At 41.9% G+C, this 26,853-nt stretch overlaps 2 protein-coding genes across 7 annotated transcripts in view; one reads left to right on the top strand and one right to left on the bottom strand.

Annotated features, from left to right (window-relative positions):
* CC2D1B (coiled-coil and C2 domain containing 1B) overlaps positions 1–11,410 on the top strand; it is a 35,172-nt gene extending 23,762 nt beyond the window's left edge. For both annotated transcript variants that reach the window (XM_042786382.1, XM_042786381.1), the window contains exons 20-25: positions 567–625; positions 2,485–2,536; positions 3,951–4,050; positions 7,737–7,827; positions 8,439–8,569; positions 10,188–11,410. In XM_042786382.1, coding sequence (XP_042642316.1) covers positions 567–625; positions 2,485–2,536; positions 3,951–4,050; positions 7,737–7,827; positions 8,439–8,558 — 422 coding nt within the window. In that variant the 3' untranslated portion in view covers positions 8,559–8,569; positions 10,188–11,410. The remainder of the gene's footprint in view (positions 1–566; positions 626–2,484; positions 2,537–3,950; positions 4,051–7,736; positions 7,828–8,438; positions 8,570–10,187) is intronic.
* A 1,959-nt stretch (positions 11,411–13,369) lies between these two features.
* ZFYVE9 (zinc finger FYVE-type containing 9) overlaps positions 13,370–26,853 on the bottom strand; it is a 60,425-nt gene continuing 46,941 nt past the window's right edge. For all 5 annotated transcript variants that reach the window (XM_033008739.2, XM_042786378.1, XM_042786377.1 and 2 more), the window contains 9 exons: positions 26,391–26,615; positions 23,872–23,954; positions 23,017–23,121; positions 20,176–20,326; positions 18,636–18,716; positions 17,139–17,301; positions 15,895–16,000; positions 14,720–14,896; positions 13,370–13,873 (listed from right to left, as the gene is read on the bottom strand). In XM_033008739.2, coding sequence (XP_032864630.1) covers positions 13,712–13,873; positions 14,720–14,896; positions 15,895–16,000; positions 17,139–17,301; positions 18,636–18,716; positions 20,176–20,326; positions 23,017–23,121; positions 23,872–23,954; positions 26,391–26,615 — 1,253 coding nt within the window. In that variant the 3' untranslated portion in view covers positions 13,370–13,711. The remainder of the gene's footprint in view (positions 13,874–14,719; positions 14,897–15,894; positions 16,001–17,138; positions 17,302–18,635; positions 18,717–20,175; positions 20,327–23,016; positions 23,122–23,871; positions 23,955–26,390; positions 26,616–26,853) is intronic.

The raw sequence follows: 26,853 nt of genomic DNA, 5'->3' as shown, positions 1-26,853 counted from the left end.
CTCTTCAGGAGTCAAGACCTTTGTAGCCAGCACTCAAAACAAAATAACCAGGTTTCAGGCTCAACCCCCCCCCAAAACCTTTAAGCAGTATTTAAAAAACCAAACACACACACCCCCCACCCAGAAGAACAGAGTCTGGGTTCCATCTGGACAGAGGAAAGAGCTTTAAATTGTCCTGGATTCACTCACAATTGGGTCATAGTTTGTTTCATGTTTATCTCCTATTTTCATTATGAGTGCCTGCCTTAGCAGCTCCACCTTAATGTTTATTGACCCTTCAGTAGGTAGGAGTTGCTTCTGCCAGTGTTACTGCTTGTTTTCCCTTGTTTCTGGGAGCTTGTAATCTGTGCCAGACTGTCTCAGGACTAACAGCAGCATTAAGAAAAGTAGATGTTTTCCTTTGGATTCCAGCTTTCTGTGGATTTTGGTTTGATGCATGGGTTTTTCAGTTGTCAAGAGTTAGGTCATGAGTCCTATTGAAAATTAGTTAGGTGCTCTTGAAAATCCTGCTCAACATTAGAGGTGCAATGAAAATATCTGGATTGGCTGGTTGTTGTCTCGTTCAGGTGTATCACCAAGAGATTTGGATGCGTTTGTGAAGTTTGAATTTCAGTACCCGAGTGCGGTGAGTGCATGTTCTGGCTCTTCTGTTCCTCAGTCTGTGACCCTTGCCACTGTATTAGCTTGTGAGGGCTTTGAGGAGGAAGTGTAGATTTTCTTCTAGAAAAGGAAAACACTTCTAGGCATACTGCCTGAATTTATTTTTAAAACAGAAACATTTTTCTGAGAAACAGAACTGCTGAATCTGTTTCCTGCAGATTTGAGCTTTGCTGCACCTTTCTCTTGGTGCTCTCCACACCTCACAGTTAGCGGTGTGGCGTGTGCTTCAGACCGACATGTTCTGTGGCTGGCTGACCACCAGCTTACTGCTGCACAGCATTCACAGTGCTAAGCCGTGCCCACTTTCCCCTCTGAAGACACTAATCAGACTATTTCCAGTGTTTGAAAAATTTGTAGAAGTTAATTTCTTTCAGGGGTGCAAATGCATTGGTAACTTCAACCAAACACAGGGGCATGGAAAGTTGTCACCAGGGGAGCGGGACCACCTTAGATGTGAACTTCCTCTAAGTCCCATTCCTTTCAGAAAACAAGCTTTTAAAGGCATTGGCTTTGAGCATCTCTTTAATTATAGAGATGGATTGAAAAGTTAATTTTGTCATCAAATAAATGCACGTGACTCTTGGTGATTTAATTAGCACATACATATGTGCATATCAGGAGAAAGGACTTAGGCCATACAAGTTTCTTGATCTTACTGATTAATACTTATGTGTATGTGCATGTATGTATGTGCATATATGTGTATGTATATAAAATATATATATACACATATACCTATTGCTTCTTTCCTTGAAACTCCCCAGTGTCATCCTGTTTCCCTCACCTTTAAAGTCAGTCTCTAGGCTGAAAAATACTGAAACCATTGAGCGAGGAGGGCTTCTGAGGGCTGTTTAGTCTTACTGTCAGTAGAAGTGCTGGGGCTTCTGCTGCTTTCTCTGTAGGGCAGAACCGATCTTTGCTCTTACAGGACTCATACTTATCCCTGTGAGAGCACAGAGCCTAGATTTTTACTTCCTAATAAATTCTGCAGCAATTCCACTAAAATAAAATTATCTGTGGGGAATTGGTGATGCTCAAATCCGGTTTGTGTTCAGGTTTGAGCTACATGAGGCCTCAATGGAGGAGACCCCTTGTCCTCCCCCATTAGGATGGCTGAAAACAGATTTGGTCTGTATGAATAATTTTCTGGGGAGTAAGTAAGAATCAGCGTAGTTGCTTTTAATCTATTTTTCTTTGTTTTAAAAAAAGCCAGATCTCGCCTGCTTAGCCAACAGTCAAACACATCACCTTTCTCCTTCATAGCTGAAATCAGTTTTGCAAAGTAGTTGCAATAATTAGGTCACGTTGTCCTTGTTCAGTCCCCAGAGATTTAGTTTGTACTCCGCTTTAGGTTAAAAGTTAATTCATTTTGGTGGCAGATTGATTGTCAGGCAAAATAATAGTAGGGCAATTCCCTGAATGATTTGTGATGAATTCCTTGTGTAGCTTATTATTCCAACTAATGCAGAAGGAACAGAATTACTGTGTTGTGGAATGTGCACAGTTTATCATGTAGTTTAACAGCCACAGTCAGTAACTTTATGATGATTGGATTGAATTGAGTGTGACTATGCAGCTTATCTGCGGCTCTTATATTTAATGTAATGTTTTGACTTATTCTTTATCTAGTATTATACTTGTTACCACAATTAAGTCCAAATATTTTAGTCTTGAATGTACCATGACTCTTCTTATCATTCAGATAACCCCCTAAACCTCATGTTTCTTGTATAGGTATAAAAAAGAGCTGGTAATAAAAATGGTTACTACTTTGTATTTTGAAACAATATCTGATGGTTTTATGTAATATGTGTCTCTTAATAGGAGCAACCTCAAAAGAGTAAAACGCCTGTAATTAACAACAACAATTCTCCAGGTTAGTATTTTTTCTGGGGTGGAGGGAAAGGTGTTGTACATTAGGAATCACTGGAGAGCACAGGCTAGTCCCACATTGTGAATCAGGCCAGAGGGCCTCCCACCACCTTTTTCCTTCTTTGTTACGAAAGGGCTTGTTGGAGGGTGAGTTCCTTCTGTGTTGGCAATTTCTTCACCCTCATCCCAATATTAGTAGTAGTTATTGTGTTATGAAGTAGTGAAATCGAGTTACCAGTCGTGCTCCAGCTGTTGCTGTCATGCTCATCCCAACTCCCTGCTGGGAGATGGTCCAGATAGATAAATTTTCTTTATTAAATAAGTTAAAGTATTAATTTTAATATCTCCATAGATCAGATCTTTTTTCAGTCAGATTTTGTGTCCTGTGAGATGGCCAATTCTGTCACAATTTTTGCTACTCAGCTGACATTTCTAAACCTGACAAAGCATCATTGCGGAAATAGATTATTTTTTTTGTTAAGGCAGTGTGTCTTGAAACCAGCTAAAATATTTTCTTTGTACCTTCTGAAAAATACCCCATTGTACCTAACCATTAAATACTGGTATTAAACTCATCATGCATGCTGAGTTTGCCTTATTGCTGTATTACTTTTTTCAATTCTTGCAGTAGGCAGCCATCTGGTATCATAACAACTTTGAATTCAGTGTCCAAATTACTGATTGTGAATTTATCTCGAGATATATACACATCTATATTTTTTAAGTTTATATATATTTTCTGTTAAGAGTAGAAGTCCTGAAGCTCTGACACTGAGAGCTGTGTTCCAAGTCTTCCAGGAACTTGATCTGCACTTGCTGAGCAGCCGCTTAGCTTTAGTATTTTGGGTTCCCAGGCTGACAGGCAGAGATGAGTGTTCCCATGTAACACAGCAGATAAGTCTTTGAACATTAGTTGTACAATGTTGTGAAGCTTTCTGATAAAAAGGTATCTTGTGACATAGTTCTTGTCATGCTCATTAATGAAACTGGTGTTGAAACAGTATTAATTACATTATCAGAACAGCCCTTCCCAGTCATTCCAACCTTCCTATGCTTTTTCCTTATTATTCTGTACATTTTTCTTAGCCACAGACACTCTGTTTAATTGCTGAAAGACCTACATATCCAGTTTTGGCTCTCTAGTAACTTGCTGCCACCTCCTCATGATGACTTGTTTTTTCTGCAGTTTGATTTCTGTCCCTGTAAAGTGGGGATGATGGATGAACTGTTGCATAGGGACACTAACTTGTTAATGACTGAAATAACCTCCTGAGAAGGAGGTTCATACGGATGTGAAGTGTCTTTCACAAGTGGGCCAAACAGAGATAAACAGAGGTCTGAGTACTTGCATGCAATAGAGCATCGCACATAGTTTGACTTTCACAGCTTTCTAAAATTTTTCTGTATCTTAACTGCAGAATATAACCAGTTGTTTAAACTGAACATCAACCGAAATCACAGAGGTTTTCGACGAGCAATTCGGTCCAAAGGAATTAAATTTGAAGTATTTCATAAAGGGTAAGTCCACAGTTTGCTCTCCTCTCGTTGATTCTGTAATAACAGTTGAAAAGAGTGTTGTATCTGAAATGTATGAAGCACAATCTTTAAGCTAGAAGTAAAGAATTGCCTAGTTCTCATGTCTGAGAACTCCTTTCAGAATGTGCCTGAGCTTGTATCTTCCCCTGTGGGGTGAAAAAAAGGCAGAAGTTGATTGAAATTGATTCATAACTGGCAAATCAGTTGAGGATTAGTGAGTTAAGAGAAATTGATGAGCCTGAGAAGGTAGTGAATCAGCTTCAGATTGTTTTGATTCATATCCAATTTGGTTTTAGTCATCAGGACTAGAAGATTTAAATGTTACATGGGATAACTTCGTAGAATAATGAGGTACAAGTAGCAGCAAAACATTAACAGCAGTAAAGCAGATGACAGATGATGGCAGAAATGGTGGTATGTTTTTGTACTTATCTTCATTATGAGGATCTTAAAATATTTACCGAATGCTGCTAGCAAACTGTTAGACTGCCATGAGAGACAGACTCCCCTCATCTCAGAGATCAAGATGACGAGATGGATGTTAACAATTAGTAACGTTCAGGGAAATCATCCTACATCTAGTCTCAGTACTGATTTATTCAAAACCAGAACGGCCTATATTCACTAATCCCCGAGTTGGTTGTGACCCGTGACTTGGATGGGATGTCGGATAACCTGTTTTTGTTGCCGTGGCTCTTTGCGCTCTTCTTTGTTTCTGTTACCGGGACATGCAGAAATGATCTATAGGTTCTCCAAGGTGGTTTTCAAGTTGTAGATGCTAATTTATAAGCTAAAATCCCATTGTTTTTATTCCAGATCTTTTGCCTATCTTTTGCATATCGTTGTGCATATGGGTCATATCCTGTTCTCTTCCAGCTGAACCTGCTTGTTTTTAAGGTCTGAGTTCAGGCTTTCGTTCACCCATTGGGGAGCACTCTTCAATGATTCATGAGTTGTATGCCAGCTCCAGATTGTCCTTTGAAAGACTTTTTGAAGATTAGCAAAAAAATCTGTGTGGGTGATCTCTCTTCTGGTTCTGAGAATTTTTTTTTTTTTTTGTGTGTTTTTAGAAGAGGAATCTAACAAGTTAAAAATATGCTGGTATCTGGACCAGGGTGGAGGGGTGGCAGTTTCCCTGAGCAAATAGCAACAGGGAAGGAGAAGAAGAAGAAATCCCCCCACTGATCACCTTTCCTTGGCCATCTTCTCGGGAGAAAGGAGAGGGTTAAGTGATACAGGCTCTTTTCTAAAGATTCTCTGCTCCCGGTCTTTCTTCAAGACTGTAAATTAATAATATTTTCAGAAATGCTTGTAGATGATGTAGTTTTGAGGTCTCTGATAGCTCTTTGACCATCTCCCGAGAATTATTCTCTCTCAGTGAGCAAAGGAGACTTGTTTCAGGTCATATATATTAAACTTCAGTTTAAAAAACACTTCCAAGTAAAAACTCAGCAATGTATTTTTCCAAAAGAAAAGTCTCTCCTTAAACCTCTCCTAAAAGCTTCTGAGATAAATGATTTCCCCAGAGCTGTTTCTGAAGCCGTGGCCTAGAGCAAGTTCACATTCTTCACTGCAAACCCTGTAGAACTGAGCAGGGATGAGCTAGTCTTTACTGTTTCTTGAATTATAAAATGCAAAAATGCTTTAAAAAAAATCAGCTAGAAGAATTGCTGATTCTCATTTTAAGTTTATGAACAAAGTGTCCAATGTAGTGCAGTACAATTATGTAATCCTTCATTTTAAGGTGCTTGTGAAGTATTCTAGCATGTAAGCTAATAAATTCTGAACTTTTCTAAATGATTTTGTGAGTCTACTGTAGTCTTATCAATGGAGAATACAAAGATGGGAGTCTCATCCTTGGAAGGCTCTCTGTCAACAAAATTCATAGGCATTGTGTTTGGGGGCAACGCCATCAGCCCTTGAGGTACTTGTGACATTGTTTTGCTTTACTACAGCAATTTGTGTTGAGATGGACAAACTGACAAATAAGAAGCAATCTGAACAACTGAGCTGGAGGTGTTCTAGTCCTTCAGCAACCAGTTCTTGGAAGAGATGTACTTCCTAGCAGGGACTCGCTGCATGTTCCAGTGCATTCAGAGTAGTAGTGGTCTTGTGCTCTTTATCCCTTCTGCAAGTGTCTGAGCTTCTCCTGTGAGCTTGCTGCAGCCTGGGCTGATGGTACCAGACCATTGTCCTCCTCATCTATAGAGACTTAGGTGCTATATGAGCCATAGCATCCCTGACACTATTTCTGAACACACAAGGCAGAAAGTGAGGTTACAGTCTGGGTGACAGGTTCCTTACGCTGTGGTTGGCATGAGCTATTTGGAGAATATATGGATGAAGCAGTCGTTGAGGTGGTGGATGTGAAGAAACAACCTCACTCCTTTTCCAGTCAAGAGATTTTGGACAATTGGGTTCACAGATACTCACATGGAAATTGTAGGTACCGACGGCAGCATCAGGTCTGTGTATTAGTATTCCGGTTGCGGTTGCCACAGATGACATCATCATGAGGCTCCATATAATAATCTTCAGAGTTTTCATCACGTATGTCAAGTCTTGCTTGATACAATACCTTAATATCTCTTACTGATAATAGGAAGAAGGGTGGATGTTTGGCGTTTTGCTTGGTTTTGTATGTTTGTTGGTTTGCTTGCTTGTTTTTTAACTAATTTGAATGGCATAAAAAAGGAAGCTTCTGAATTCTGGGCAGATTTCCTGTCTAAAATATGACAGACGTGGCTGGTTGGCTTTCCTACCTCCAGCCCCTGTAGATTTGTTATCAAACCTTTTGGAGACTGATTCAGGGAAATGCTTGGATGCAGGCAAAGAAATGCAGTGCCTGGAGCTGAGCACTTCCATGGCATTGGTGTGGTTCAGTCTTAGTTGTTGCCTTTTGGAGGAGTTTGTCAGGATAAGGATTGTACCACCTGTCTCTGTTGAGGTAAAGATGGATCTCTTGCTGATAAAGCTATTAAACAGGAGTGACTGTAGCAGAGAAAAGTTGACCGTTTTCCTTGCAGGATAAAAATGCAAGGAATGTGTTTAGAATTTCTAGTCCGCTTAAATTAAAATGATAGTTCTTGACTGTTAAAACTACCAGTATGAAGGTGAATCAGCACAATAGCTGGAATGAGATGTTCTTTCTTGATGGAGTGTTTTGATTTATCAAAATGAAACAATGTTTCATGTGACTTTTTCCTAATAAATAGTTTGCCAAAACCAGCATGTGCCTGTGAAATGTTTGTTTTAATGAGAGATGCAACTTCCTTGGGAAGTTTTTCAGCCTGTTCTATTAAGCAGCTGGTTGCAGAAGATTGCTGGCTGTGCTGGCTGTTAGGCCATTCTTCCCTGTCGCCTGTGTAGGGACAAAAGCTGCTGCCGTTCCAAGTGCTAGTTGATTGTTTTTCTTCACTACTGTCCTCATCTTTAAATTGGTTGCTAGAGAATAATTAAAAAATTAGTACTTCCCTGTCTTGTCCTTGTAGTCCTGCTCACTAAGGGTTTGCCCTGTGCGCCCTGGTTTGTAGGGTTCTAGTAGCATGTCTTGACCAGCCCTCCTGGATGTGGTGATGGCACAAATAGCGATCACCTCTTAGCTTGCTTTCTCTTGAACGTTTTGAAAAACCTCACCCATTCACTTAAGGAAGATTTCTTTGAAACAGGTCCTTTTTCAGAAGTGACAAGCAGGTGGGGACAGCACACTTAAAACTGGAAAAGCTGGAATCGGAATGTGAAGTTAGAGAGATCATCGAGGTACGTTTTCTGGGTGAGGTGTGTTCTTCTAGTACGTGGTGTTTGAACACAAAGGGAAAATGAATATTTACATTGCATAAATGTGTTTGTATACTGGTGAGTTTTCTACTGGGTGAGTTGGATAAACAATGGGCTGTTCTTTGTTTTACCATCTCTTGAAGCTTGTCTCAGCTGTGACCGTTCTGGTACTGGGAACTTCCTGGGGACTCTCTTCTGCAAATTTTCTGTATCAAGATAGTTTTCTTTGTCAGGACCAGAAATTCCAGTGATTCCCAAAAATATTTGTATTGGTAGCTAACAGATCAAAAGGTTCAGTGGGTAGAGGGCTGCCATAAGATCCAGTAGGAAATCACCAAGAAGAACCTTAAAAAAAAAAATAATCCCTGGGGCTGAGTCACAGACACACTCAGCTTCCCTTCGCGTCTCCCAGCTGCCTGTGGTGTCCGTTTGTCCTGCGTGGGCCTGGGGCGCGGCAGGCGGAGCTGGTGGGCACAGCACCTGCAGTGATCGCTGTCATCCGGAAATAAAGTCACCGGTTGCCTGAGGCAACTACAGTTTGACATTATCATTTGTATGTGCACTAACTGCTCTTCTTTTTGTGGTTCTTTCAGATTTTTGATGGCAGAAAGCCCACTGGAGGGAAACTGGAGGTAAAAGTGAGACTCAGGGAGCCCCTCAGTGGTCAAGATCTTCAAACAATTACAGAAAATTGGCTGGTCCTTGAACATTAGTTCTGTCTGAGGTATGAATACTGCGTCTAAAGACGGTCTGGGCAGAACCTGACAGGGCTACAGATAAACTCTGCTTGAACAATGTCTTTTGTTGACATTGACCTAATTAGACAGCTCTGGCTTTGATCCCATTCATTTTATATTTGTAACAGTGAGTTGACATAATTTCAGAATTGGGGTTACAGAAGCTCTGACTGGTTTGTATATCAAAGATGCTATTTCAAATTCACTTGAAATACAGGGAGAGCTTGTAGCGTAACCTTCGTTTAGAATAATATTTAGAAAATAAAATTGATGAGTCCTTTCTAGGAGGTAGGGTGCTCTCTGTGCATCCTTGTTAGCAAAAAACCCTTTCAGAGTTCGCAGGGACCCTTCTTCCCCTGCCAGTGGCTAGGCGAGGGCATGCGCTTGTCCCATGAAAGTCTGCTTGACTTCATCTGAAAGGGAAACTATTAGAGATGGGCTCTCTTCTGGATACTTGAGACTTCTGGGCAGGGAGAAACAGAACAGTTGAATACAGGCTACCTGAAGAACTGTGCCTGGTGCCCACTTTGCTTACACCAAGTACAGAAGAGGAGCTGCATGCTGCCAAAGTGGCTGTATATCAGACGGATGAAAAAGAGGTAGGCCTCCTCTTCTCACCAGCTTCTGTGGAAACTGCTTGGGTTTGGAGCTTGTCTTCCTTTCTCATACTCTGATTTTTAGCTATCACAAATTCTTCCTTCTTAAAAATCCAAGACCAATTAAATACCAGAAAAATCCTGTGTCTTTTTCTACAGTGATTTTTCTACATAAAGTTACTGCAAGATAAATACCAGAAGTCCATCTGCCCGTAGAATCCCTAGCTCAGCCTTTTTTTTAATGTATGTGTCTGATGTTTGAAAGAAATTCAGGTTAGTTGAACACAATCACCACTCTCCTGAAACTTAGGTCCTCGCTTCTCCCACAGCTGCTGTTGATAAAGCCACGGAGAGGACACGGACTCACTAGGGACAGTCACTTGCCCCTCGGCGCATGTGCAAATTCCCAGTGGTCCCAGGGCGTCACTGCCCGGGGGGCCGTGACCATGTTGGTCCCCCCTGAGCAGGTCCTCGCTGCCCCGTGATGGCCAGCAGAGCCTCCTCTGGGACCAGGACCCCGCTCCACGGGCACGGAACAAACCTCACCTTTTCTCATGGGAAACAGTGAAGCTGATGCTCATCAGCTTCATGGCAACATCACCCGTTTGCCACACCTTTGCTTCCAAATTGTGTTAATGTTACAGATTATTGGGAGGTCTTGTTTCAATACACAAGCCTGAATTTGTAGCACCAAAGGGACTGTTTGTTTAGTGGTTTCTTCCTCACAGCCCGGGAGGTCAGTAAGCTGCCTGTGAGCTTCACAGTCAGGCTTGAGGGACACGTTCGATGGCCATTGCTGAAGTAACAACTTGGCCTTGTGCTGTGACTGGACACCTGAGCACTTTCAGTCACTACAACTTAATAATTTTGTTCCATTGATTTTTCTAGTTGACCATCCAGAAAATTCATGTCAGCATTTAATATATAAGGTGACCTTGAATTGTGAAGATATGTTAAGTACTGCATCGAGTAATTTTGTTGGGCTTTGTTTTTTTTTTTGTCTCCCCAGATCCATTGGAATGTTGAAAGAAGTGGGATGAACATATGTAGAAAGATGCTGCTAGCTGCAAGCACCAAAGATGTTAAATGAATGCACTACTGAACCTAATGTCTATTTTGATAACAGCCATAGTGCTTATTAATAACTTCACGGCAGATGTAAGGCTCTGGAAGTTTGCTGCTGCAGGGGATTGTTACTAGTCTACACAAAATAGACAGAATTGCCTTAATGTGGGACTACTAACGTAGCACCAGGATGAATGTTACATTAACTATGCATAGCGGTGTGTGAAAAGTTTAGCCCCTTAAAAGTTCCCTGAGGCAGTGCAAAAACTTTTCAGCCAAGTCACAGGTAAGACCTTTACTAGAATTCATTTCTTCAAGTGTGTGAGCTGCCAGCGTGGTACAGTGCACAGTCCGCGACTGCTTTTTCTGTTCTCTCTTACCAAGGCCTGTTTGGGGTGGGGTTTTTTTTTTTGTTTCCTAAAATAGAGGAGAGAGAACTTGGCAGCAACCTAGCAGCAGTGTGTCCCTCCTCTGCACATGCCATCGCAACACAAAGTTCAATGGGATGTTGCCTTTCAGAAGAAAAGAATGCAAGACTTCTTAGCAGCAGGTGTTCACAGATCTGCATTTTTGTTCTGGCTACCAGCTGTCTGCCATGCTTGCTGCACTGCATGTTCAGTGCAGCCCCAGGACTGTGCCTTCAGCCTTTTTGGTTTGTTGTTTGTTTTTTTTTTTTTTTTTTTTGTTGTTGTTGTTGTTTTTTTTTCCTTAAATTTAAAAAAGGAGGAAAAAAAAAAAGTACACTAGACTGCTGCTTCTCAAACTTTCCTTGTATTTTTACAAAAAGAAGCTTTTACAGTTATTCCAGGTGATGGGGAAAATAGCCACTCTTTGTCACGTAGAAAACTGGATGACGACTATTTTCAGGAATGCTTTTGATGAGCAGCATACGAAAAATGGTACCAAATACATCTGTGTTTTTAAATCTCTGCGGGCTAACAGAAACAACTGATCTCAGAGGAGAGGACGTGCCTGCACGGGGGAGCCGGAGCGCTCTGGCACCAGCTGTTTAGGTAGGGCAAGGTTGTAGGCAGAAAAGAGTCCAGACAAGTCAGGCAGCGCTGCCTCTGTCTTCCTGAGCAGATGAAGACAATACAGTGTTTAGTTTTTAATTTCAATAAATTTAATATACAAAACTACATGTTGAAAATAAAAATATAATATGCAGTTTTTTGCAGTGTTAACTAACTGAATTTTAAAAGTACAATTTTCTTCTAAAACAAGTACTCATTTCTTAACAACATGGTAATTAAGGTCATTTAAAAGGCTATGGTTGAAGCAAACATGTCAGTCACCAGTTGATAGTGTTTTGCACAAACATAATCCAAACCTAAAAGACTTTTGGGGCAAAGGAAGAGAAGATAAAAGATTTTTCACCTCTTTTACTGCATTATTAAGCATAACAATGCAACTAAAGTAACTGGAAAGCCGCTGCTGTGGCAAAGCTGGAGTGCAGGCTCTAGAAGGAAGATTATTACTTGGTTTATGGAACGCTCTTCCAGATACTGCATCTTGCCTGCACCGTGTAGTGCTGCACTGTGTCCCAAAGGGTGCAAAAACAGCGTGCAGAGGGGAGTCCGAAAGTAACCTTAGTCCTGCTCTGCTGCACAGATACTTCAGAAGGCTAGTGATTGTGTATAGCTTAAGGTTTAGTCCCTAATGAAACATTAAGTAAGCCGCATTGGGCCAGCCACCTCTTCCCAACTGCCAGAGGTAAGGTTTCACTCGGATGTAACATGTACCCTGTTACCTGTAGCAGTGTGCTACCTCTTGCTGGCCAGCTTTTATTTCTGGAGTTGGACCCCAGTTCTCTGGCCTGCCTTCTCCAGGGGTTGGGTGGTGACAGCTGTAACTTGCAATATTGGATTTGTCAGACTTTGCTTTTTTTAAAAAGCAGTAGCCATTTATTCACAAATGCGCTCTGTACAGATACTGTGCTGTCTTTACATAAAATACATTGCTACGTGTACAGTTACCTTTTCCTTTGCCCAGCTAATGCTGTATATTTGTTTTAAAAATATGGCATCAGTCTCACAGTAGCCTTGCAATTCCCTTTATATTTAAAAGGACGCCTGTTACTCACGTACAGTAAAACGAAAATAATTCCCACTGCATCCACCAGAACTGACTGTGAGGAGGGATGATGCAAGGTCTGAGATACTGTGTTTACCATAAAGTAGCTCCTCTCTTCCCAAATTACTTTTCTATATAGACAGGAGGAGAAACCTTTGTCCCCCCTTGCTGGGAGGGACTCAAAGCAGCTGCTTGGCGTGGCTGTGGCTAAACAAACCGACCCCCTGCTCCTGCTTCCTGCTGGTTAGCAGCTTTCCATGGAGACAATAACGACGTGGAACCACATTTCCTCGGGCTGATTCTCAATTCCAGCACCACAGCGTCGTGGCAGATGGGAGCAGCTGCTTTCCTCACTAAAGCCTTCTCAGGTGAGACCAGGAGCGCTGGGCCAAGGGCGAGTGTTCAGAGCTGACCAGAAAGCCTTTTTCAGCAGAACATGCAGAAACAGCCGCTCTAGACTTTTATCACAGGTAAGCTTTTACATGGTGCTGCTAATATGAAGTGCAAGCTGTTTGGTATTACATGACACTGGCGTTACACTACAGCATACAGCAAGGAGGACACTTAAAGCTGCCCTGGGTGTTACTTTTCTTGAAAAAGCAGGACCTACTGGGGAAGAGGAATGAGATATAACTGCACTTTAGGGCTAATATTTCCTCTGCTTCATACAGATTTGTAAACAAAGTACAGAATAGCAGAGTTGTTCTAGGAGATTACAGAAATCTGCCAAGGTGATGGGTCTTTAGAGTAGATAGAAGAAAAAGGTAAACTAGCCTATTACACACACAAAACTGCAGTCTACACAATACCGCTTTCAGCGAGATGCCTGCCCTTCTGCTCACTTGGACGCACATACAAATGTAGTTATGGCTAGGTAATCTTCCCCTCTCTCTCACGGGCTACTCCAAATGTATTTCAACCAATAATCTGGTCAAAATAATGTAAACGTTACTTTATAATGTCTACAGAATAACCACGAACGGCATTATGATGAGGTCCGAATGGAGGTCTTGATTGTTGTTTCTTACGTGTCCATCTACAAACAGTACAAGGTTGGAGTTTCACTTTTTATTTACGCCCCAGTGATCTTTGCACCCGTTTGAGCATTTAGAGTACATGACTGTAAGTCTTTAAACATGAGCATTTTTCTAAACAGTAACAGAAGTGTATTAGCTGCAAGGATAGCATAGCCATGTTGTAGTATAGAAGCTGCCCTGATCCTCTGTTTGTTGACAATGCATAGAAGATTTAGAATTATGGAACAACTGTCCCTCCCTCCTCCCCCCCCCCCCTCCCCCAATAGTGTTAACAAAAGCTTAATTTTCCAGTTTTAAAGTGCAAATGATTCAGATACAACTGCTGCTGGAACAGGTCTGAACAGAAAATGAAGTCCTCTTATGAGATGTTTTCCAGAATATAAAAGATGAGCTCCATTATGACTGGCCCCTCACTCAACTGACAGGCCCCTCCATGAATCACTGGAACTAAGGCACTGTCCAGGTCATTCATGTATTGAGAGGGCAGGGGCTGTCCATTACTCCCAGCTTGATAACCAACCTAAAAAATACAAAGTAAGAGCAGGTTTTACAGAGAACAGGACACAGGGCTGTGATTCAGTGGGCAGTAAGGGAGGTGCTGCGCAGGAGGACGAGCTGTGTGGGGGGCTGGGGCCTCTGCCCGGGGAGGTCGGGCACTCGAACAGGACCGAGCAGGCACTCAGGCAGCTTTTACGCTTGTTTTTGTTCTTCTCTGTGTTCCCAATGGCTGCCTAGACAAAAGTAGCCTCTTTTTTTCTACTAATTTGTCAAAGTAGATCATTCATATCAGCAGGAACCGCACCCTGCATTATCACATTAAGCCAGGCAGTATTTAGGAGCTGGTTGATACTAAGAGCACGTCCACTCCCCGGCAAGGCCAGCTGTCTTACCAGGAGCCCCTTCTCTCTGCCTGTAGCTTTGGCTGTAGAGCGCTCTCAGGGGCACCTTCCGTCAGTTTCTCTGCCTCATACGCAGTGTGATCTTTTACAAACCGCCATGCTCGAGGACGCTGTCTTATGCTCACCCAAGAATACATTTAATACACTCCTGTCTTTATCTGGGGCCAATTTAGAGTCTCCCCGAGCACGTGGCAGGGCTGCACCACACAGGGCTGCTCCCCGCTCTCCGACTGGAGGGCGGGTGCTGCTGGGCACGGGGGGTCCAGCCTGGTGCCCGTTCACGCTCGGCACATGCTTTCCAATTTTAACAGATGGCCCAAAACACCAAACAACGGCCAGCAGCACCAGCTGAGCATCTGAGATTGGTACTTCTTTAACCAAGAGAATGGTGTAAATGGTGTATTCCCTTCTTGGGGAATGAACAAAGGAACAACCCCCCCATTAAACCAAAACTGTTCAAGACTTACTTGATCTGAGTCAAGTGTAACACGCAGACCTAGCTTAGTCATTCCATCTTCTTTCAACAATTTAAGATGAGGACAGAGCGCTAAACAGAAAGCCTTTGCCACGTTTTCAGTCAATCTGCTGTGGTCAGCTGGGTCACTCAGGCCATTATGTTGCTCATCATTTTCCAGGAAAAACACCTGAAAGAGTTAACACAAGACATCATAGCACTTGGCTTTTCTAGAAAATAACATTACTGAGATGCCATTTAAATATTTTACAAATGAAGACTTGAAGAAGAGCTGCTCAGGGAAGTCCAGCAAAAGACCCTGGAGACAAGCCACCTTAGTCGGGGAAAATAAAAAAACCTTCATAAGAAAGATTTAAATAGTCCCGTTCTCAAACACCTTTCAGTTCTGGTCAAAAGCCTCGTTATGGAAATTCACTAGGTATTGCACCTCGGTTTTAACAAAAACCTGCTTTTGAACAGATGCTAATTTCAGAAAATTCACATTTTTAGTAGAAGCCATCCCAGCCTGAAGATCTGTACTACTGTTACTGAACTTGTCTCTGTTGAGCCTGGTTGACCTAAGCAAAAAGAATACGGAGGTGACAAGCTGCTGCGTGAGTAACTCGGTTCCTCCTGGGCAGGTTAAATGAAACACTTGGAAAAATCTTTGAACATCAGCATTTGCGTGCTGGCAGAGCCCCAGGTACCATCAGCTATGCAAGAAGTTTCTGCAAGTGACTGATGTCACAGCACTTTCTTTTTAACTTGCAACATTTTAGAGAAGGTGGCTCAAAATTTTTTAAAAATAATTATTAAGGTTTGTCTCCACTTAAAAAGGTAGGTTTTTACCACAAATGCAGATGAAACCAACTGTTACCTTGGGTAACAGGAAGCAAGTATTTTTCTGGTTCCCCCATGTGTGAGAAGAGGTGGCCAGTGCAGAGGGGGCTGCAGAGGCCGGCTGCGACAGCGGCCTGAGCCGCCCGTCACTGATTGGGTATTTTATTCTGCACGATGCCGCACCGAATCCCTCCTGGCAGGTGGGAACAGTAACGCAGGTTTGTTCTGAAGAATTTGCTGCTTTAGTTTTGGCAAGCAGGGAGAGTGGTTTGAAAGAAGAGCAGGCGGTGGCTGAAATCCCCAAGTGCCAAGTGTTGGGTTCTCCGCAGCGCAATCTGACTGCCTTACCTCTGTCCACCGAATGACCTTTCCGTTTGCCTTGTACTCTGAGCCATGAAATATCTTCACGCTTGTTATAGACTCCATTGATTTGCCATCAATAGGGCTTACAACACTGAAAGGGAGGGAAAAAGGAAAGTTCTGACTTAGCAGAAGACATGAACTGAGACTGTGGCAAAAGAGAACTGCGTGGGCTCACGGGGCAGCTCCTCTGCTACACCTGAAGCCTCCAACTGCCTTGCTGCAGGTTTCTTTATAATTGAGCATTCTGCAATTCGACCTGCGCCTACGCAGCAACTTACCACCTCAGCTCACTGGGGCATAGACCAAAATTAGCCTCAGAAGGGAACCCAAGGGCTTCTCTCAGGGTGCCAGACCCAGTGATCTTGAACGCAGCTGCTACCTGAGACGATGGTGCTGGGCCTGGAGCGTCACAGGGAGCTGCCGGGCTGGAATGGGCTGAGCAGGAGGGACGAGCGGAGAGGCAGCTGGTCCCTGCTGTCCCCTGCAGCTCCCAGCCCTCACACCCGCCCCGTCAACGCGCACAGCCCAGGTGCAGGAAGGACCTTCCTGAAGGTTTTCAGCACAGCTTCGCACCAGAGCCGAGAGCTCGTAAGGTGCTAACACAGCAATGAGGCCTTTCATACAGAGTTGATTGTTTTTCATTTGTAACCTCAGTGTAGGCCAGCAATACCTGAAACACAGCCCAGAATTTAATTACAGAACCTAAGACTGACCCAGAGAGCCTGAAACTACGGAAATAGCTTTTCTAGATGCTGAGTCCTTAAACACTGTACCCATCACAACAGCACTTTATTGCCATAAATACTTAAGCTGCCATATACACCTTTCTTTTGGCTTAACTATCAAGAGTCCAGATACAGTGTTGATGTTCAGCAATTTTATTTGCAGCGCCACTTATTGCAAACTAAGCACCAAGAGAGCAAAGTGACCACAATACGCAAGGTTCAGCACTGACTGTTGGAGACAGATTAGTGGTTTCCAATAACTGGATATTAGCAATGGCAAAAAATCCATAGCATTGACAACCTTCTAAATTGATGCCCCAAAGCTCTGCTATCTCAATTCCATTTTCATTACACTTAATTGCATCTTATCAGTCAAAACAGAGGCACATACTTGTAATTCCTATTGATTTGAAGACTCATGCACCTTATAAGATCTATTAAAATTTTTAACAACATCAGTCAAACAGTCACCATTCATTGACAAGCGATTGCTCCTCTACTTACCCCTTACTAAAGTTTTTATCATCTTCTACCCACTGAATATGAACGTGTTCCTGAGGATCTTCAGCATCTACTTTGCCACAAGTGATGGTGAAGTCTTTCATCTCTCTCAAGGCCTGCCTCAAAGAGTCCATGTTCTCAGCAGTTATCTGGACCATTACTCCATCTAGGGAACCAAGAAATCCTCATAAGCCAAGCTAAGCCACACTGAACAGAGCCTCTATGGAAAAAAAGAAACATCCTTCCTCTTTTACAACAGAATGGTTAAACATCTAGTTTAAGAGTCACTGGCAGCAATACTACCTAAGACCACTCCTGAACTCTCAGATTGCTAAAACGGAGCACTGATGAGCGCTGATGAGGGGAAACACAAGGACAGTGTGAAGTCCATCTGCCAGGTCAAGTCAGCTACAGCACCAGCCTTATTTGTTTGCCTCAAAACATGACACCTGCTCTAGGCAGCGCTCAGGGACCCCGCGTGACCCCCCTCCATTCAGCCATCACCTCTGTTGGCACTGGAAGCAGCACTCCAGTGCTGACAGAGTTTTTGAGAAGTCAATTTGCCTGACAGTGGCAAAAGACAGAATTTGGATTGGATCCGTCTAAATTACTGCAGAAATTATTTAGGAATGATCCCCTTCCCCAGCATACAGACTCCTTGCCTGAACCCACCCATACCCCTGTCTTGCACTAAACCATCAGTTTAGACACAGAAAATGGAATAATGCCCTCCACATACTGACCTACAGTGAGATGGCTGCTCGTCAGCGCTGGCTGACCGCTCACCCCTGGACTGCACGCTCACTCAGCTGCAAGCTCTCATGCTGGCGCAGCTGAAGGAGCTCCTGCTCCTCTGGAGCTGTGCAAACTGCACACACAGGCTTCCTGCAAACCTCGCTCACCGTCGGTAAGAAGCACACTGAGAACACAGCTGTCTGCACTGTCACATCTGCGGTGAGCTCAGACTACAAAATCCCGTAGCTCAGCTAACAAGCCATAACGGCTTTCAATCCAGCGTACACAGTAAACGAAGCACAAACCAAATCAAAGAGGTACCAGCTCAACTATCTCAACTTGTCATGTTCTCATCTGCCCACATACAAGCATATAAACAAGGCACATTAATATCTTGCATAATGCAGAGCTATTTGGGAACAGAGCAAGTTTAGCAGGGCTTCCTCTCCTGGTCGGTGGATTACACATTCCATATTTCTTAGGCTCACAATTTCCTCACTCAACCCAAACCAGTAAACTGATCACAGGCTCACAAGCCAGGTATTTCATCTCTTACCCTCATTTTCTTGTGTCCCTGTTCTACAGCATCTGGACGAGTTCCTCCTCATTAAAGCAAACTGGGTTTTTTTGGCTAAAAGTAGGATAAAGCTGAAGCAGCAGCATAATTCAGATGCCCAAGGCATAACAGCAGAGCCCTGGTAACTACAGAGCTGGGCCGTGTTAAGAGGGGAGCAATGTGTTTTAAGCAATCAGTTCAGTTCTTACCTTCTACTATACTGGATTTGGCAAGGTAGCCTGAAGAGGATTTTAAAGCTCCACTGAACACAAAGAAGCTGGCACCAGTCACTGCAACAACAACAAGAGGCATGATTTAGCAAGGCTTTCAGCAAAACAATGCCTTTACAAGAATCAGGTATCACAGCTCTGTCATCCAGAGAGGTGATTAATCTAAATCAGGACAAATGCTGCTCAGAATTATGGTGATTTTAATGCACATCACAGGCTTGGATCTGGAAGGGCAGATCACCCAGTTATTTTCTAAACTGGACAACAGTTTTTGTCAACCTTAATGAATGCTCATATTTCATCACTCTCCCTCTCCCCATACACACCTCTAAGTTTCAGAACTACTAATTTAGGATAACCAAGTACATAATTAACTTCCAAATGCTCCCACACAGCTGGCAAAGATTGTGAGTGAGCTGTTTATGGATCACACTGTAACACCAACCCACAGGCAAGGCCACAGCTCAAAGCCACCTGATTTAAAGTAAAATTCTCTTAAACTACCACTAAGCATCATGAAATTCCTGATGGAAATCCCTCTTTTTATCCCATATATAAAATGAATAGAAGTCAGGTAAGACCATCAGTCCTGAGTGACATCCCATGCCAGTATATTCACTGGAGTGACTGGGGATACTTGCGAAACAAAAGCTGGCCTCTGTCTTGCTTGTTCTCATTCGGAAATAGTATAAATGTCTTTGCCAGAAATCTTCCCCAAACCCACAACATTTAAATTCTCAGCACACTGCTGCTGCAGCCTTTCAGCCTACTCTTATAAAAATAAAGCCTGGAAATTAGATGGTCAAATTGAGGTGAACACAAGGCATTTCTTGAAGATGCATTATTAAAATGGTGCTGCTGTTGGTTATTCCTATTTACTTTTCTCTCACGCTATATCTGATCTTCCTCCTTCCACACAGTATAGGTCAAGCACAGGCACCCACAACCTCACCTGTAGTCTCCAGTAAAGCCAAATACAGCTCTTGTTATGAACGAAGCGATGTTGTCTAAGCCAGCTACAGCACTGCAGCCTCTGGAGCACCACAGTCCTGAGCTGTTTTGGGCAAGCAGTATTACCATATTTACGAGGGAGCAAGCTGTTATGTGCTTTATTTTATGTCTGCTTCACCTACGAAGTTGCCAGATCACCTCGGGACAAATTCTGAACAGCACCATTGACCTAGAGAAGCGTGATGTGGACTGTACACAGGATGCAAACAGCACAGTGTGCTCCCTGACATCCGAGATAGTGGATTCTGCAAGGGGAATAAAACACCAAGGGGGTGAAGGGCAGATAGAGCAACGTGTTACTATTCCTTGTGTTGCATGTCTAACTCACAAAGCTGCCCATTCAGCAAAGCCAGCAGTCAGAATTTGCTCTGAACATCTAACAGAAACTCAGTGAAATGCAGACAAACCCAGTTCTGACCGATTCACAAAGCCACACGTGGAACGGTAACACAAATGGCAAAGAAGTCACGCCGGGAGGGAACGGCCTCCTCGTGACCCCCCTCCTCACCCTTCCTCGGCTGATTATGGATGCTGATGGCCTGTGTCTGGTAATTCCCGTCGTCATTCTGAACACACACCAGATGCGAGTCTGCTTTCTCATTGAAGCACGCTCCCCCCGCTAGAACGTGCTCGTTGGATTTGTTCATGGCTTTCATCATCTGCAAACAAAAAGGTTTATCGTTTCTACCCCGTTCGTCAAGCACTACCATAAATAGGTGATTCTTGTAAGAGTTTAATCAGACAAAGCAGGCTGCTCAAGAGTGCTCATATTCTCATGTCAGATTTTAGCACTCAGAACCATAAACTGCTTTTGAAAAGAGGGTTCAGGTCTTATACCATCCAGATGCTTCAAAGTGCCACCTTTTATGTAATTAAGCTGAATGGTGTAAGGGATAGCTGAGCTATATAGGTTGTAAAAGCAATTATCTCTATCTGGTTTTAAAAAATAAATTCACAGGGAAAACGCATTAGAAAAACATTGGTAGGAAACATCTGGCTTCTTTACACAACTACAGTTGCTTATGACGTAAATCGTAAATGTTGCCTCCACAGTTCAGTAACTTTTAATCCTGGTCCTGCCATGTCCAGACACCAAAGCTTTTGTGTCACTGTGCTTCACCTGCATGAATTGGTGAAATTTGGATCAGTGTTCCCAATCTGAAGACTTTTAAAGAAGATCTGAGTCACAGACACCCAGAAATAACTTTAATTCTCTGCAAAGGAAGCCTCCAGAAAGAATCCAAGAAAGTTTGTAATATATCTGCACTTCAGGTTTGCCAATTATCATCTAACATATACCTAGTTACATGCCTTGACAAAATTGTAAATTATATAGCTTCCTTCTTTTTCTCCTCTCTCCATGGAAGCTCAGATTATGAGATTTTTGATCCAAAAGAAAAATGAGGGAGTCATCTATCTCTGGAATTTGTTTCAAAACCAAAAATTATATGTTTGCTTAAAAGAAAAAAGGGCAAATTAAATTACACACACCCCCCTCAGTGAAAACCCTGATGAGAAGGAAAATGCTGAATTATTTGACATCTCTTAACAGCACTCATACTCCCATCCTCTGCTTCCTGTAGCTGATAAGCATTAACACTACACACAACACATTTGTCTCTCTCAGTCTAACATAAAACCTTAATTATAGTGTCAAGAACATTAGCTGATGCTCACTAATGACAAATGTGCACAGGTATAATGTTTGGGGAGGAAACTTAATTAAGATTTTGCATCAGACAGCCGTGTATTTCATTATCTAGTTTATCATGTCATGCTCCAGAAACGAGATTTTAGCTCAACAGCAGCCATCTTTATGGAGCCCAGTAGTTGCCTTCAGCATAACAAGAAACAATTGGACATGGCAACTGTGCTTTGTAACAAGGCAACTGATTAAAAAAAAAGACAGTCACCTTTGCTGAGGGAATAAACAGGCAACTAAGTATCACTGCAAGTTGTAGAAAATTTAAATAATTTTGAAGATAAAAATATGTATTTAATAGAATAACTATATATTAATGTTTAATTTGTTAATTACTGCCTGAATTCTCCACATTTCATCCGTGCATGAGATTTAAAATGAGTTTTCTACTTTCTAGATTGAGTGACACTCTTTTCTAATTAAATACTGCTTTACATGGGGAAAAAAAGTAAAGGTCTTGTGGTTTAATTAATTTTGATTCAAACGAAACTCAGATGAAAAATTTCTAGTAATTCAACCTTTCAACTGGATTGCAAGCAATAATGTTAAATGAATAACACTTCCTCCATTTAAAAAGTTGAATCCTTGCTTCCCACTGGAAAGAGAACCCAAGCATGATGCAGACATTTTGCTAAACTGCACAACACAGGAATACTCTGAGTCCAGCTTAGCACCATGTCCAACACAGAACTGAAGCTAACACACTTGCAGACACGAAGCACAGCTAACACTAAACTGCACCTCACGTGCCAATCTGTATTTAATTAATGCAAACTTTACTGACCTTTTCCGTTTTCTCACAACTGCATCAAAAATTAATAAACCTTTTAACAGACCCTTTATCCTCTTGCTTCATCAGTTTCATCTTTTTCAAACTTCACACTGGAATACTTTTTCCTTTTTTTCCATTTATTTCTTTATTCTCACTGTTATTTTAATCAAATGCTTCTTGCAAGGAAATTCTCTCTTGAGATAAAGCTGTATTCTGCTCTGATATTACAAGAACTTTTACAAATACCATTTTCCCCAGGAGCTTTGTTCTCACCACAACTGCTGATTGGTGTCAGAATGCCAACTTACCCCCTCCTCTTCAGAAAGAACACGAAATCAATCACCTTCTCCCTTGCTCTCATTATTGTCCAAATACCTTATCTCCCAGCTTTCTCAACAGCACTAAATCCTAAAGACACTGACTGATTTTCTCACACCAGAAATCAAGTATAAAATTCAGATGTTAAGAGAAATTTTACATAAAATAAACAGCAATCCAACAAATACTAATAAATGCTTTGAGTGTGCACACACAATATAGAAGAGAAGAGCTAATGCACTTTTTCCTCCTAGTTTACCTCAGGTGTAAAGTTTGTCAACTTATTTGCTCAAAACAAACCAGTATTACATTTTATATGTAAAGAGTTATAAAACCAGAAGAAAAAGAGTTTAAGAGTTTAACTAATACTGAATTGAATTGCATTTGTCTTGTGGAGCCACCCTCACTCACTTTTAGAAAATGTGTGCATTATACATTTATCATTTGCTTTTGAGGGAGTATTCCCTAGTGGTAGTGAATAAAATAAAACTACTTTACATCCCAGGTTCTCCAACCACAAAGAAACTGTACATAAATATATTTCTTAGAAGCATTACCTCATTATATCTGTTACTAGGAATTTTGATGCTGGTTTTTCTGACTTCCATATCAACCACTAGACCTTGGACCACAGGCAGTGTGTACTGGTAATTTCTGAAGTCCTGGTAATTAAAAGAAGTTTTTAAAAGTTAGGCACGATCATCAGCATTAATACTGTAGGTTTCGTGACTATCCTAGTGACTGCTAGTTAGCCCATTAAAATAATTGTAATCAGTGACTGAAAGGCAGGGAGGGATGAAGACATCACAGTTTGTAACCTACACAATTAAAGTACACAAATGAAAAAACATCATCATGACTTTTAGTCATTCCACTGATTTTCTTACATCAACATTAATATTTTCCAGCCTTGAACATCGTCACTGTATGTAAGAAAATCTGCTCTCTGTGTTCTGTTACATTATGGGATTAGAGTTATTAGTTTTTCTAGCAGTGAGATTAAGTCACACATCGATGAGAATTTTCTTTATTGAAAACATTAGCAAAGTAGGAAGAGCTAATAACTTGACTTCAGTTGAAGCACTGTCTAATCAGAGAGCTGTGACTGCACACTGTGATGACCTAGCGCTTCTGAGGAAGGAACCTGAGCAACTAATGCACTTGTTTCAAGATCCAAACATTCTCAGGTGGCCAGGTTTTGGATGTTGATTTGGGTACCTTGTTACAATTCCCTGTGTTGTTGAAAGCTAACATCCAGTATCAGTAACAACAGGTAAATTCACCCAAATGCCCACTGTTTCCTCTTATCATCTCCTAATCCTGCCAGCTACTATGTGCAACAGGAGTGCCGTTCTCCCCGCACTGATCTATTCAGATCGATGGAACGTGCAAACTTCAGCCTCAGCACTTACTGCAAGAAGGTTCATAATCGTGTGTCCAGTCTCTCCAAACAAAGGCTTACGAAATCTGACACTAAAAAGTGGGCATGGATAAACTAGGACAAAACAAAACAGAAAAGGTCAGATTAAAATTTACATACTTAGATTCTGCAAAACCAGACTCAAATACAATCTGCTCAGTTGAATATGGTAAACAGCAGCAAAAGAAGAGACTGGAAAGAAGACCAGAGTTTAAAAAGCAAAAGGGAAGAAGGGTTTAACATTATAATGTACCTTCACATGTGTCAAGGCTCCTTGCCCACCATGCTAGAAACAATAAAAGGAATTATATGCAATGCTTACAAGTGCCACACTGCAAGACTGAACCTAGCAATCTGGACTCTGATGGCAAAGATGACCTTCCTAAATGCTTTTCTCAGGCTGCTTCTTGGAAATGGCTTCTTCTTCTCTATTAACATCCTGCTTCTTGCCACTACAGCATCATAAGCCTTTAGCTTCTGTTGTTGACATACATGACATTCAAGTGATAATTTAGATTATTTAATTTTCTGTTTTCATGATTTCATAAAAACATGGCAAATTCTCTACCGGAGTATGTCAAAAGCAATTAAAAGGACATTTACAGTATGTCAGCAATGAAAAATATCTGCGTTCCTTGGCTGACTTAGCCATGTATGTAAAATATCGATGATGCAACTGAAAGTGCAGTGCATGGATCTGGCTGCATTACATTATGTTGCAGCAGAAGCCATAACTGCTTGAAACATGACTCATGCAGTAATATGTAATGCCAAGGTTTTCTAAATGCATGTTTGAAGGAAGGTTCCTAAGCTATCCTCAGGCAAACACAGCCTGATTTCCCCAAATGCCACACAGCTTCAAAGTTCCCAACGTAGTCAAGAGGGGCTGCAAAATGCTCAGCAGGTTTGAATAACATCATCAGGATTTCCTGACAGAAATAAGCTCCAGCTTCTGCACACTGATACAATATCTGGAAAGCATCACACTGATACAATATCTGGAAAGCATCGCAGCTCCTACACACGTACCACATAGCTGACCAACTCGTGCCCAGTGTCCTGAGGCACCGAGAAGCACTGAATTTCCCATGTCTGCTGCCCTGGCTGCATACAGCAGCTCAGCTACGTCCCAGATGCACTGAATTCCCTGAGCTTGAGCTGTACAGTTGATCTGCAGATGCTCAGCAGATGTTTTCTGGATATCTAGCAACCCAGAGTGGCTCCTGCATCTGATCTGCTGCACATCCAGCAGTACTGGACAAATGGCTGAAATCTGCCAATTCCACCAGAAAAGAGGATGTATCCAAGGAAACCTGGGACACAAATGCAGCCCCTTCCAAGAGGCAACTGAGGAAGTGATGTGCAGTCACAACTGTCACAGCACAAGTGAATATGCCTAAATCCAAACCACAGCCATAGAAGTGATTCAAACCCCAGCTTCCCAACATACTCCGTGTAGGTACTTCTGTTTGTGAGTATCAAAACATTTGTTTCTGTGCTCAAAACCAGATGTCACATCCAAAATATGAGCATCTTTGTTTTTCTAAATGTTGATGGGAACAAATACACTACTATAAAACCTCATTAATACATACAAAAACTCACACACCTTTAATACTAATGTTTTTTGGACACGTTTAACCTGCAATCCTCATCCTCAGAAAGCATATTTTGAAGATTTTCTTTTTCCTCTCCAGTAACGTAGTTATTTTATGAAAAATCCCCAGTGTCCCCTAAACACCGCAAGTTAAATTTACAAATCCCCATAAAGCATATTCTAAAGCTTATTTTGTTAAAAAGTTTTGAAAAAGATTAACGACAGACCAATTTGCCAATTAGAACAGCAGATGAGCAAGACAGCAAGTTTTTGGCCCATCATGATGGACAGACTTCCAATAATCTCTTTGCTCCAGCAATGGCAAGCATCTTTTTCAAAATATTTTATTCTAACTTTATGCTAATTTCATGCTAACTGCTAAGATTTTGTTCAGCTGAAACACTCTCTCCAGCTTGTTTGTTACTAGTTGCCAGAGAATTTTTTCAACAAATTGCCACATCAGTTGCCCCTGCACACATATTGTTATCCTCTGGAAAAATAGTGTGGTTTTTAAAACCTAAAAGAAAATTCTCTTTCACTTCAGCATGGAAAGAGCTTAACATTTCAAAGGCTCTCCCATGTCCTAACTACACCAGCTAAATCAGGCTTGTTCTGCCTGTAACTATTTCAGGTCTCTAAGTGAACTACAAACAGCTGCTCAGAACTAGATTTGTCTCGACAAAAATCTCCCTGATCAATTAGGACAGTTGTAAAAAGGCTGTAGGTCATAGCACAACCTCAGTATTGCCATGCTGTTAGTTGGAAGCAATGAGGGTACAAAACATAATTTTTACTTTCCTGCTTAAACTTGTGTGACTTTGACAGGTAAACTTTAGGGCTGGGTGTGTGTGCTCTGAACCGGAATATATTCTCCTGCAGAAATAATTGCAGCTAAAAGAATGAACGTTACTTACGTCTGTATTCAGCTCCCAGTCTCAACATCAGCCGAATGGGGAACACTTTAGCCCAGGGAGTCTCCCATTTCTGAATGAGGATGCCAAACAAGTACGGTGGGGTTGGGAGCACCAGGTCTTGCAGGGACTGATACGTAGCTGCAACGTACAAGAACCCTCCATGTTCTTTGCTTCCAAGGAAGCTCTGGCTGAAGAAGGAGTGTCCCAGGTTGCCAACGACGTTACCTATGAAGAAAAATGCTCATTACTTCACTAGATTGAGAATTTAGTGAAGAATTTAAAGAGTTTTTCAGAAGGGAACAAAAAATCCGTATTAAACTCACTCTGCTTCCTGAAGCGCTAATGTCTATTAATCACACAAGAAACAATGATTTGCTGCACACGGGGACTCAGGCTACCTCCTGTGCAAAAGCCTGTGATCTGTAATGGAGTAACTGCTGTGGACTAGAGCCACCAAACCCAT

Source organism: Tyto alba, unplaced genomic scaffold, assembly GCF_018691265.1.
Source record: "Tyto alba isolate M040663 unplaced genomic scaffold, T.alba_DEE_v4.0 Super-Scaffold_1000006, whole genome shotgun sequence".
Taxonomy (NCBI): Eukaryota; Metazoa; Chordata; class Aves; order Strigiformes; family Tytonidae; genus Tyto; species Tyto alba.
Note: the sequence above shows the minus strand (reverse complement) of the source record. Positions and strands in the feature narration are given on the sequence as shown.